At 40.0% G+C, this 12,814-nt stretch overlaps 2 protein-coding genes across 3 annotated transcripts; both read right to left on the reverse strand.

Moving 5' to 3' along the window:
- Positions 1-866: 866 nt before the first annotated feature.
- LOC146616449 (serine/threonine-protein kinase pim-1-like) lies at positions 867-5,801 on the reverse strand. Of its 2 annotated transcripts, none has more exons than XM_085373864.1 (9): positions 5,765-5,801; positions 3,537-3,779; positions 3,250-3,402; positions 3,034-3,128; positions 2,861-2,908; positions 2,539-2,757; positions 1,305-1,485; positions 1,048-1,218; positions 867-958 (listed from the first exon to the last, which is right to left on the reverse strand). In XM_085373864.1, the coding sequence occupies exons 1-9, from the start codon at positions 5,799-5,801 to the stop codon at positions 867-869; spliced, it is 1,239 nt and encodes a 412-aa protein (XP_085229990.1). The 2 variants fall into 2 exon arrangements, with proteins under 2 accessions (XP_085229990.1, XP_085229988.1); XM_085373862.1 differs by lacking the exon at positions 5,765-5,801 and adding an exon at positions 4,183-4,243.
- Positions 5,802-8,746: 2,945 nt separating this feature from the next.
- LOC146616450 (serine/threonine-protein kinase pim-1-like) lies at positions 8,747-12,123 on the reverse strand. Its single transcript, XM_085373865.1, has 9 exons — positions 12,063-12,123; positions 11,417-11,659; positions 11,130-11,282; positions 10,914-11,008; positions 10,741-10,788; positions 10,419-10,637; positions 9,185-9,365; positions 8,928-9,098; positions 8,747-8,838 (listed from the first exon to the last, which is right to left on the reverse strand). The coding sequence occupies exons 1-9, from the start codon at positions 12,121-12,123 to the stop codon at positions 8,747-8,749; spliced, it is 1,263 nt and encodes a 420-aa protein (XP_085229991.1).
- Between the last annotated feature and the right edge of the window lie 691 nt (positions 12,124-12,814).

The raw sequence follows: 12,814 nt of genomic DNA on the forward strand, positions 1-12,814 counted from the left end.
AGTATTTGTATATAATCCCTGCAGCTGTCAGACTCTATAACAGGGGTCACCAGCCTTTATAAAAACAGAGTTAGATAAAACTGTGAACAGTTTGGTTCATCTTTAGTTAGATGGTTCTATCTTGATAAGCTATGTCTTCTCACAGATTCATTTTTCAAAAATATTAATGATTTAAGCAAGGAAAGGGCTACATGTCAGCATACAACTCTTTATTTCTATTAATGTCTTACTTCATTCCTACCTGATTGACATGTTTAGGAATTATGAGTGATTGGCTCACTGTAGTTGTAAAAGTTGCTACCAATCAAATTATGATATGTTAAAGTTAAAACAAAACACAACTGTTTAGTGTCATTTTTGTTGTAATTGATGTCTGGTTTGTTCTGTTCCCTAGTGATGGGTAGGGATGGGTACCAGTATCGCACCGGTTCTGACCCTTGAAATAGTAATAACACAGTATCCTCAGCAAAGATGAATTAAACAAGTTTTATTTTAATGGAAGTTTACTTCAAGTCTTCAGATTTTTACTGTCTTTTATTTGATTACTTTAAAGTATATGATTACATTAGAGTAATTAAATAAAGACAGTTTTGATGGAGCTCCTGACCCAGCCCAAGCTCTCTATGAAGACGAGGAAAAACTCCCCTGGGGGGGCCAGATTGACGGGAAGAAACCTCGGGAAAGCCCATTCAAAGAGAGATCCCCTTTCCTGGGATGGCTGGGGGGGTTACAGGAATTCCAAAACACTGAAATTTAAAGTGGGCCAATTAAAAAAATTATTTCCTGAAAAAAAGCAAGGTAATTCATACATCACACATAAATGATAACGTCTGAATTGTGTGTGTTTGTGTGTGTGTGTGATATGCTTATCTCAGCCACGTGTGATGCTGTAGCTCCTCCAGCGTCGGCCGCGTCTCCGGGACTTTGGTTAAACACGCGTCCAAGAAATCCCGGCAGTCTGGAAAGAAAGGAAAGAGAAAAAACATGAAGATGATAGTTCCAGTGGTCCAAGCCATCAGTCAGTCTTGAAGTGTGACGTTTTCTTACTTTTGGACAGATGTCTTTTGAATTTCAGGCGCTTTTTGAGGAAGCTCGTGGTGTTAAAGTCTCCCGCATGAAGCGCTTCGTACAGAACCACTCCCATTTGCCATACCGTGGTGGGTCCACACCTGTAGCAACTGCGCCCGTACCACTCGGGAGGGGAGTAAATTTCTGTACCTAATAAACAGACACAATTGCAATTTCTTCTAAAACAAAAGGCGAAAATTGTGACATCTGTGAAGAGCAAGAGCAGAATATGTTACCATAGAAGACGCGGTACTGCGACTGCTCCTTAACAAAGCAGCTCAGTCCAAAGTCGATGATACGAACACGCGGTACATCTGAGCCGGTCTCAATTAGAATGTTCTCACTCTTGATGTCCCGGTGAAAGATGTGTTTATCCTCCAGGTGCTTCGCAGCATCAACCAGCTGCTTCAGAATGACCTGGAAATAGAGCAGGGCGATATGACCAAAAATATTTATCAAGATATACATTTGAAAAGTTGCGATAACGATATAACTGACGATATAATTGACACTAGACAAAATACTTTACAACTCCACAACTATTAGTGCAAAAAACCCCATCAATGTATTTTCACTTAAACAAGCAGCTGTTTTTTTATGTCCATTAAAGTTATATAAAAATGTAACAGTGCAAATTCCTTGCTGACAGTTTAACCAAAAGGCATTTCCAGTGGAAATTGGCCGACATATCCTCAGCATAACCATGTATAATATCCACAAAACTTAAAAAGAGGTTATACACACACAATACGGTAATATAATGTTGAGGTGCAGTACGTATCACTCCGCGAGGCGCCTGCCTACGATAGCCGTAATGCTCCGACAATCCATCGAGCGGTGCTGCTTTGTAGCTTAGCAAAGTCGCCGTGTACATAAAATCGTTTTGAGGTCAGTAAACACAACCAGAATTCATACATAAGTCACACGGGATTATAAGGGGCACTGTCGAGTTTCAGAAAAATCAAAGGATTGATTTTAAGTGTGCCGTATTTTCCAAACAACACGGTAATAACGACGCCCCGCTAGCATTCGCTCCCAAAAATTGTGCTTTGTTGTGTATCTGACGGACGAAAGCTAAACCAGTTCCACACCACTAAAGTTGCAGCATTTTTACAAACCAGTTCTGGTTCATCCGTTTCATTCAACGATCCACTTTCGCTCTTCTCATTGTGCGTCATCGTTTTGAGGTCAGTAAACACAACCAGAATTCATGCGGCGTCACCGCCATGTGCGTATGTAAACAAAGGCACTGCGCATGCGCGTTTTACCCATATTCTATCGCGATATTTCATTTTCCTATCGTTGCCCAAAATTACCCCGGTATTACCGTGAATGGTATGATATAGCCCAGCCCTACCTGGAAACGATGAAAAAGACAATAATCAATCAATGGGTTAATGTTTCTCTAACACTCTGTGCTTTGATTGAATGATGTACAGTCTAAGACTCTTCTAAAGCAAGTCAACTTGCCTTGGCCTTGTCCTCTGGCAAAAATCCTCCATTTTCTTCTATATATTTATCCAGGTCCACAGCGGGGACAGGTCTCTCCATCACCAGGATCAGCTCTCTGCCAAAGTCAAACCACTCCAACAGAGACACTGGGGCTGATGTTTCCACTGATCCATCTGCTTCAGCTGCAAGCTTCAGCATGATGGCAACTTCCACTGACACATTCTTCCCGTTATCATCCTGAAATATTTCAACAAAGTGGATGATGAGGCACAGACGTTCCACAGGTGAACGCTGCATGCAATCCACTAATGTAAAAGCAATTCAAGTCTTGCATATTTACCTTCACTTTGCAGTACACTTTCCCCTTTGGGATGTGTTTGATGGCCACCTAAAAGACACAGGGCATTGATGAGCATTTCCTCAGTATGACATAATTAAAGGTGTAAAACAGCTTACGATATTATCCCTTATCTGCGTTACTGCCTGTCTTACTACCACCATCTGAACACTTACTGGTAAATGATCCTTTATGCGGTAGCCAGCAAACACTGCTCCACACCCTCCTTCTCCAAGCCGGTGCTCCTCCACGTATCTCGCTTGGAAGTCACCTAAACAGACAAACACAAATTGGGTTTTACTACAGCTGTCACACAAATTACTCTCTGCTGTACCCTAAATGTTCATTTTGCTCTTCACCTGAATATAAAAGCCAAGCTGCTTGCTACTTACGTTTCTGTTCAGCCACTGACTTTTTGGCAACAGTTTTGGTTTTGTCCTGGTCCACTTTCTTTTTCTTAGGTGGGTCCCTGGTGTCTCCCGCAGCTTTCCTTTTGCCAGCCTTTTTGTTTTTACTGCAGCTCTCTGAAATCTCTATGCTGCAGTCTGCAGATGTGGAAAACACCAAAAGCACGTCAGCTTATTAGATAATAGACACAAATATCTCCCAAACACTAATATCTTCAAACTAGCAACCAGATGTACACTTAATCTACCCCTCACTCAACTAATTAGCCTACCTTTACCAGTGTCCAACCAGGAAGATGCCTGCCCCTTGTCACCGCTCACATGGTCAAGAAGTTTACGCTTCTTTGCTGTGTTGGCTGTCCCCGCTTCATCTTGTTGGACCTTTCGCTTGACTCCCCTGACCACATGAGCATCTGAGCTGGTGGAAGGACCAGCCTGCTCAGTGACCCTCCTTCTTTTTATGGGGGTCGTTTTTTCAGGACTGGCCTTTCTTTTAGCCATCCTGCTCTTACAATCTATAAACAACAACAACACATTAGTGAAAAAGAGCGCTCGACATCAGGACTAGAAGGATTTTGATGTCACTGAATTTTTAATTAGTATTGCTTACAATATAATAACAAGTTTATCCTTTTGATAAAAAACACACCAACACGAGTCCATCTACTAAGTCTAGATACTGATGACACTTGTTGCTCTGTTTTCACTGCTCAGTCCAAGAATAAACTTGTCACATTATTTTACCAAAAGACAAAGTGCCCCAGTAACCTTTCTTTGATTAGACATGTTGCACTTAGGTTAGTTTCAATCAAAACCAGGATTTAAATCCTCTAAAAATGAATCGTTTTATACACAGAGCCTCAACATTGTTAGAAATGTCGATTCTGTTATTTGGGGGATTTTTTTTTTTTTACTTACTTTGATCTCCTGGATCTTTCTTATCTGCCTCAGTCGTAACTTTTCTTGTTTCCTTTTTCATCTGAATTTTTTGAGAACTTTTAAAATAGAAAATGTCACCTTAATGAGTGAATAGTCCTTCAAATGTCTGGATGCTTGACTTTTCTAACTAAGCTGTATAAGTCAGTTCTGTAAGTGAGCTTTAAAAGTAAACTCCGGAGACTATGGCAACACAACATTAGAACCTTGCCTTTTAGTGACATCACTAAAAGGCAGTGTCCCAAGTAGTTTAAAGAAAAACACTCTGGCAGACAAAGCCATAATATTTCATATAATTCAGTAATTTCACATTAAACTTTCTTTCATTATCCTTTCATTATTTGTTTAACCCTTTAAGACCTACCATAGAACCAAGTTCGCCAGAGCTTACTTTATATTTTTACATGCTGTAGTGCCATTTTTGGGAGCATTTCAAGTTGCTATACATCAATACAACTGTTATAGCCCATATTTTAATAATATGTATGCATTAAGTCCATAGTAACTACATTAATTGCAAAAAAGTGCAACAAACTACAAAAAAAATTGAAAATCGTTTTTGGTTTTTTTTAAATATATTTCTACTTGGAGAAATTTAAGAGGCTTATCCCTCAAAACTTTAAATACAAAAAAGTTGCAAAAAATAGTTTACAACAACAGGAAATTTATTTTGAGTGTCTTCATAGTTTTATTTTTGAGATACACCAATTTTTACATACTGCAGGAATAACGAAAAACAATCCTATGATGCAAATTTGCAAAGAAAACAGCATGTGCATCAAAATAAACTATTTTAAGCAGTGCAATTCGAGTTCTAAGCATCCCAGAAACTATTCAGAAAAGCATAAAGTCAAACATGACTTATAAAAACACCAGTATAGGCTCTTAAGGCCTACAAGTAAAAAACTACATTTTCCGCGAAAATGACGTCACTTCCGGTTTCGGGCAGGAAATGGTGGACATGCGATCGTTCGCGCTGACGTCTGTTTCAATGTGGGAAGTGTTACGAACAGCTGATCGGATCGGCAAAGCGTGTTTCTGGAATATTATGTTTTTGTTCCCGCAAGCGCTTTTATGCAATTTTTGCAAAGCTATATGTGTAAGGAAACCATGACCTAGGACAAGCCGATGGCATAAGATTTAAGTACAACTCTGGTTTCATATGCAAAAAAAATTATTGCGCTAGCTTACGCGGTTCCCGGTTCTACAGGGATTTAAAAATAGTTACGCAAAACAGAGCGTGCCTGCTCCGACCGGCTTTAAAGGGTTAAACATGTAACAATCGAATTGCATCTTTCCATTGCCAGCCATCTCATTTTGTACAAATCCAGCCAACTCTTCCAAGTTTGTGTATTTTTTAAACCCTTACAAGAATTGAAATGTGTCCCAAATATCTGTATCCCATCAGAGGCAAGTTTCCTAAAGGAGAGGTAGTAGCTGCTCCACCATAGGACCAGTAGGACCTCCAGCACACAATGAACACTTAATTAACATTAACACATTTATTAAAACACAATTTTAAGCAATAACCCTTTTCTTTTAGTGTGTTTCAATTTGTTCCTACCGCGCCATTGGAACGGTGTACTATCCAGTAACAGCATCCAGCTGGCAGAAGCATACACCTGCAGCAAGGAGAATCTACCAGGCAGGATAGCGCAGCGGAGTCATCAGATGAAGTGGTTCATCCAGCAGGAACAGGATACCAAAAGGGGAGAGAAAAAACACAGAAAGCATAGTCATGACTAACTCAGTGTCACTAACAGCTCATCTAGCAGTCTTAACATCATAAGGATACAGGCTGGTCCATATAAAAAATATTAACAGAAAAAAGATGTACTTACCTGGATGATTGAGCATGTATCAAGACAATGAGTCATTTACTTTAGTAAAACTGTAATGCAACAAGCACAAAAAATGGGCTGTAAAAAAAAGAAAAAATATCTGAACAATAGCACCGACTTTTAAATAGCAATCAAGCCCAATAAACAGTTTCTTTTGTTAAAAGAGGGGCCTAATGTCCTCCACAGTTATGTGAGATGATAAAGCCATACAGAAAATGATTACTTCAAGATATAGCTGCTAAAAGTCATTCTACTACCGAATTATGTGTATGTATCCTCTCTTGATTTATTTCCAAAGTTTACTCACTTGATTTGGATTACTGAATGGAACCTAATCATTTTATTAATCTATACACACAGAAATAGCCACACAAACTAAATTAGTTGGTCAAATTTTATTCAGACACTTGTTGAAATAATCACACAATGTAGTCCTTCTAATGACAGCAACATACTGTTGTTAGGAGGTGGTGGGATTGTCACATGCAGTGAGCTAGCATGATTTACTTAAAGCTGATGTGATTCCCAGATTGGATGAACTATTTGCATTTTCCTCATCATTATTTTTATTTTTGTTTTCTGATTGCTGATTGGTAGTGGTTGCCAGAATTATGCTTTCGCTTAAAATACAGTGTTAGCTACTAGTGCCTCAATTTCTTGGTTGTCTAAGAAATTCATCCTATCAGAGCCTTCAAAAACAAAAAATAAAAACAAAAAATATACTTTACAAAACATAATTCCAATTAAAATAGTTAGCTGGGTAAAATGCCACATGTTTTATGTCATGGTACAGTTAGTGCGATTCTTGATTCTTATGATAAAATGTAATTATATTTTAATCCCACAAATCTCTTTTTTCTTTTTATGAGAGCTCACACACTTAAAGGATATGCCAAAGTCACACATTTTACAACAGCAACCTCATTTTATAAATGCAATACACTAAAAAACAAGGGGAATAAAAGCAAAACATTAACGGTGTGTTCACACTGAACGCGATAGACGCGAACGAAAACGCCCCAAACGCCCCTAATTTGACGCGTGCACATTCGCACCTCAACGCGTGACCAAGAAAAATCCATCGCGCCTCAAAATTGCATATTTTGACGTGCGTGAACCGGAAATGTGGGAGGAAGTTGTGCCAGACCGGTATCTTTGTCAGCTGTCGAGCTAGCGTTTGAAGAGAGAGTCTCCCTTCTCTATTTACTGTGCAGAGCAGAGCAGCGGCGTTAAGGACGTCCTCGCCGTACCTGGGTCCATCAGGTCCTCCAGACGCGTGAGCAGTTTGGTGAGTTTCAACACTTGCTCCAGGAGCTGCGCCTGGATGACGGCCGATTTCAGCGATATCGCCGTCTTCCCCTCGCCCAGTTTGAGGACCTGCTGTCCCGCGTTGGTCCAAGAATCGCCCGCCTAGACACCGACTACAGGCGCTCAATCCCACCTGCAGAGCGCCTGTCCGTCTGCCTGAGGTTAGTAAAAGTGTTTAATACGGTAGTCCTTTATTGATACCTGTGCTAATATGCTAAACTATCGTTTATAGACCGCTAACATGGATGTGCTATGCCATCAATGAATGCCGTTGGTGTTTACTGATAGCAAACTGTGGTACGGAGACAACTGTTTATAATATTTCTAGTGATACTCGAAATGTCTCATCAAGTCCTGATTTAATTCAATTTATGCTGTTATCAGTGTTTGCAACGATAGCATGGCTGTGGTGCCATATGTATGCTCTCGGTGTTTGCTGATATCAAACTGGTATTAGGACCAATGTAGGTTAATCTTTGTAGTGATACTCACTCCTTTTTATTTAGACCTGGTTTAATTCTGGTATAGTTGAGTATTTGTATATAATCCCTGCAGCTGTCAGACTCTATAACAGGGGTCACCAGCCTTTATAAAAACAGAGTTAGATAAAACTGTGAACAGTTTGGTTCATCTTTAGTTAGATGGTTCTATCTTGATAAGCTATGTCTTCTCACAGATTCATTTTTCAAAAATATTAATGATTTAAGCAAGGAAAGGGCTACATGTCAGCATACAACTCTTTATTTCTATTAATGTCTTACTTCATTCCTACCTGATTGACATGTTTAGGAATTATGAGTGATTGGCTCACTGTAGTTGTAAAAGTTGCTACCAATCAAATTATGATATGTTAAAGTTAAAACAAAACACAACTGTTTAGTGTCATTTTTGTTGTAATTGATGTCTGGTTTGTTCTGTTCCCTAGTGATGGGTAGGGATGGGTACCAGTATCGCACCGGTTCTGACCCTTGAAATAGTAATAACACAGTATCCTCAGCAAAGATGAATTAAACAAGTTTTATTTTAATGGAAGTTTACTTCAAGTCTTCAGATTTTTACTGTCTTTTATTTGATTACTTTAAAGTATATGATTACATTAGAGTAATTAAATAAAGACAGTTTTGATGGAGCTCCTGACCCAGCCCAAGCTCTCTATGAAGACGAGGAAAAACTCCCCTGGGGGGGCCAGATTGACGGGAAGAAACCTCGGGAAAGCCCATTCAAAGAGAGATCCCCTTTCCTGGGATGGCTGGGGGGGTTACAGGAATTCCAAAACACTGAAATTTAAAGTGGGCCAATTAAAAAAATTATTTCCTGAAAAAAAGCAAGGTAATTCATACATCACACATAAATGATAACGTCTGAATTGTGTGTGTTTGTGTGTGTGTGTGATATGCTTATCTCAGCCACGTGTGATGCTGTAGCTCCTCCAGCGTCGGCCGCGTCTCCGGGACTTTGGTTAAACACGCGTCCAAGAAATCCCGGCAGTCTGGAAAGAAAGGAAAGAGAAAAAACATGAAGATGATAGTTCCAGTGGTCCAAGCCATCAGTCAGTCTTGAAGTGTGACGTTTTCTTACTTTTGGACAGATGTCTTTTGAATTTCAGGCGCTTTTTGAGGAAGCTCGTGGTGTTAAAGTCTCCCGCATGAAGCGCTTCGTACAGAACCACTCCCATTTGCCATACCGTGGTGGGTCCACACCTGTAGCAACTGCGCCCGTACCACTCGGGAGGGGAGTAAATTTCTGTACCTAATAAACAGACACAATTGCAATTTCTTCTAAAACAAAAGGCGAAAATTGTGACATCTGTGAAGAGCAAGAGCAGAATATGTTACCATAGAAGACGCGGTACTGCGACTGCTCCTTAACAAAGCAGCTCAGTCCAAAGTCGATGATACGAACACGCGGTACATCTGAGCCGGTCTCAATTAGAATGTTCTCACTCTTGATGTCCCGGTGAAAGATGTGTTTATCCTCCAGGTGCTTCGCAGCATCAACCAGCTGCTTCAGAATGACCTGGAAATAGAGCAGGGCGATATGACCAAAAATATTTATCAAGATATACATTTGAAAAGTTGCGATAACGATATAACTGACGATATAATTGACACTAGACAAAATACTTTACAACTCCACAACTATTAGTGCAAAAAACCCCATCAATGTATTTTCACTTAAACAAGCAGCTGTTTTTTTATGTCCATTAAAGTTATATAAAAATGTAACAGTGCAAATTCCTTGCTGACAGTTTAACCAAAAGGCATTTCCAGTGGAAATTGGCCGACATATCCTCAGCATAACCATGTATAATATCCACAAAACTTAAAAAGAGGTTATACACACACAATACGGTAATATAATGTTGAGGTGCAGTACGTATCACTCCGCGAGGCGCCTGCCTACGATAGCCGTAATGCTCCGACAATCCATCGAGCGGTGCTGCTTTGTAGCTTAGCAAAGTCGCCGTGTACATAAAATCGTTTTGAGGTCAGTAAACACAACCAGAATTCATACATAAGTCACACGGGATTATAAGGGGCACTGTCGAGTTTCAGAAAAATCAAAGGATTGATTTTAAGTGTGCCGTATTTTCCAAACAACACGGTAATAACGACGCCCCGCTAGCATTCGCTCCCAAAAATTGTGCTTTGTTGTGTATCTGACGGACGAAAGCTAAACCAGTTCCACACCACTAAAGTTGCAGCATTTTTACAAACCAGTTCTGGTTCATCCGTTTCATTCAACGATCCACTTTCGCTCTTCTCATTGTGCGTCATCGTTTTGAGGTCAGTAAACACAACCAGAATTCATGCGGCGTCACCGCCATGTGCGTATGTAAACAAAGGCACTGCGCATGCGCGTTTTACCCATATTCTATCGCGATATTTCATTTTCCTATCGTTGCCCAAAATTACCCCGGTATTACCGTGAATGGTATGATATAGCCCAGCCCTACCTGGAAACGATGAAAAAGACAATAATCAATCAATGGGTTAATGTTTCTCTAACACTCTGTGCTTTGATTGAATGATGTACAGTCTAAGACTCTTCTAAAGCAAGTCAACTTGCCTTGGCCTTGTCCTCTGGCAAAAATCCTCCATTTTCTTCTATATATTTATCCAGGTCCACAGCGGGGACAGGTCTCTCCATCACCAGGATCAGCTCTCTGCCAAAGTCAAACCACTCCAACAGAGACACTGGGGCTGATGTTTCCACTGATCCATCTGCTTCAGCTGCAAGCTTCAGCATGATGGCAACTTCCACTGACACATTCTTCCCTTTATCATCCTGAAATATTTCAACAAAGTGGATGATGAGGCACAGACGTTCCACAGGTGAACGCTGCATGCAATCCACTAATGTAAAAGCAATTCAAGTCTTGCATATTTACCTTCACTTTGCAGTACACTTTCCCCTTTGGGATGTGTTTGATGGCCACCTAAAAGACACAGGGCATTGATGAGCATTTCCTCAGTATGACATAATTAAAGGTGTAAAACAGCTTACGATATTATCCCTTATCTGCGTTACTGCCTGTCTTACTACCACCATCTGAACACTTACTGGTAAATGATCCTTTATGCGGTAGCCAGCAAACACTGCTCCACACCCTCCTTCTCCAAGCCGGTGCTCCTCCACGTATCTCGCTTGGAAGTCACCTAAACAGACAAACACAAATTGGGTTTTACTACAGCTGTCACACAAATTACTCTCTGCTGTACCCTAAATGTTCATTTTGCTCTTCACCTGAATATAAAAGCCAAGCTGCTTGCTACTTACGTTTCTGTTCAGCCACTGACTTTTTGGCAACAGTTTTGGTTTTGTCCTGGTCCACTTTCTTTTTCTTAGGTGGGTCCCTGGTGTCTCCCGCAGCTTTCCTTTTGCCAGCCTTTTTGTTTTTACTGCAGCTCTCTGAAATCTCTATGCTGCAGTCTGCAGATGTGGAAAACACCAAAAGCACGTCAGCTTATTAGATAATAGACACAAATATCTCCCAAACACTAATATCTTCAAACTAGCAACCAGATGTACACTTAATCTACCCCTCACTCAACTAATTAGCCTACCTTTACCAGTGTCCAACCAGGAAGATGCCTGCCCCTTGTCACCGCTCACATGGTCAAGAAGTTTACGCTTCTTTGCTGTGTTGGCTGTCCCCGCTTCATCTTGTTGGACCTTTCGCTTGACTCCCCTGACCACATGAGCATCTGAGCTGGTGGAAGGACCAGCCTGCTCAGTGACCCTCCTTCTTTTTATGGGGGTCGTTTTTTCAGGACTGGCCTTTCTTTTAGCCATCCTGCTCTTACAATCTATAAACAACAACAACACATTAGTGAAAAAGAGCGCTCGACATCAGGACTAGAAGGATTTTGATGTCACTGAATTTTTAATTAGTATTGCTTACAATATAATAACAAGTTTATCCTTTTGATAAAAAACACACCAACACGAGTCCATCTACTAAGTCTAGATACTGATGACACTTGTTGCTCTGTTTTCACTGCTCAGTCCAAGAATAAACTTGTCACATTATTTTACCAAAAGACAAAGTGCCCCAGTAACCTTTCTTTGATTAGACATGTTGCACTTAGGTTAGTTTCAATCAAAACCAGGATTTAAATCCTCTAAAAATGAATCGTTTTATACACAGAGCCTCAACATTGTTAGAAATGTCGATTCTGTTATTTGGGGGATTTTTTTTTTTTTACTTACTTTGATCTCCTGGATCTTTCTTATCTGCCTCAGTCGTAACTTTTCTTGTTTCCTTTTTCATCTGAATTTTTTGAGAACTTTTAAAATAGAAAATGTCACCTTAATGAGTGAATAGTCCTTCAAATGTCTGGATGCTTGACTTTTCTAACTAAGCTGTATAAGTCAGTTCTGTAAGTGAGCTTTAAAAGTAAACTCCGGAGACTATGGCAACACAACATTAGAACCTTGCCTTTTAGTGACATCACTAAAAGGCAGTGTCCCAAGTAGTTTAAAGAAAAACACTCTGGCAGACAAAGCCATAATATTTCATATAATTCAGTAATTTCACATTAAACTTTCTTTCATTATCCTTTCATTATTTGTTTAACCCTTTAAGACCTACCATAGAACCAAGTTCGCCAGAGCTTACTTTATATTTTTACATGCTGTAGTGCCATTTTTGGGAGCATTTCAAGTTGCTATACATCAATACAACTGTTATCAATCAATCAATCAATCAATCAATCAATCTTTATTTATAAAGCACTTTTCATACAAAAAAAAAATGTAGCACAAAGTGCTTTACATAGTTAAAAGCAGCCCACCCCACCCTCTAACTCACTCCCCGCACTCTCATTAACATATATGATGTGAATACACACATATCTTCCCCCCCCCACACACACACACACACACACGCGCACGCACACACACACACACACGCGCACACTTAAAGAGTAAAAATTGGGCTGGGCTCGCATGAGCCAAGTGAG

Source organism: Diplotaxodon limnothrissa, linkage group LG16 (assembly GCF_057381915.1).
Source record: "Diplotaxodon limnothrissa isolate DT_005_m linkage group LG16, D_limnothrissa_male_GT1.1, whole genome shotgun sequence".
Taxonomy (NCBI): domain Eukaryota; kingdom Metazoa; phylum Chordata; class Actinopteri; order Cichliformes; family Cichlidae; genus Diplotaxodon; species Diplotaxodon limnothrissa.

Coding starts and splice junctions, on each gene's coding strand:
- LOC146616449 (XM_085373862.1), bottom strand. CDS start 4,243: ATGAAAAAGGAAACAAGAAAAGTTACGACTGAGGCAGATAAGAAAGAT. Junction 3,129..3,249: donor GTCAGTGGCTGAACAGAAAC/GTAAGTAGCAAG, acceptor TTGTCTGTTTAG/GTGACTTCCAAGCGAGATAC. Junction 2,909..3,033: donor GCATAAAGGATCATTTACCA/GTAAGTGTTCAG, acceptor TGTGTCTTTTAG/GTGGCCATCAAACACATCCC.
- LOC146616450 (XM_085373865.1), bottom strand. CDS start 12,123: ATGAAAAAGGAAACAAGAAAAGTTACGACTGAGGCAGATAAGAAAGAT. Junction 11,283..11,416: donor CTGGTTGGACACTGGTAAAG/GTAGGCTAATTA, acceptor CCACATCTGCAG/ACTGCAGCATAGAGATTTCA. Junction 9,099..9,184: donor GCAGTACCGCGTCTTCTATG/GTAACATATTCT, acceptor TCTGTTTATTAG/GTACAGAAATTTACTCCCCT.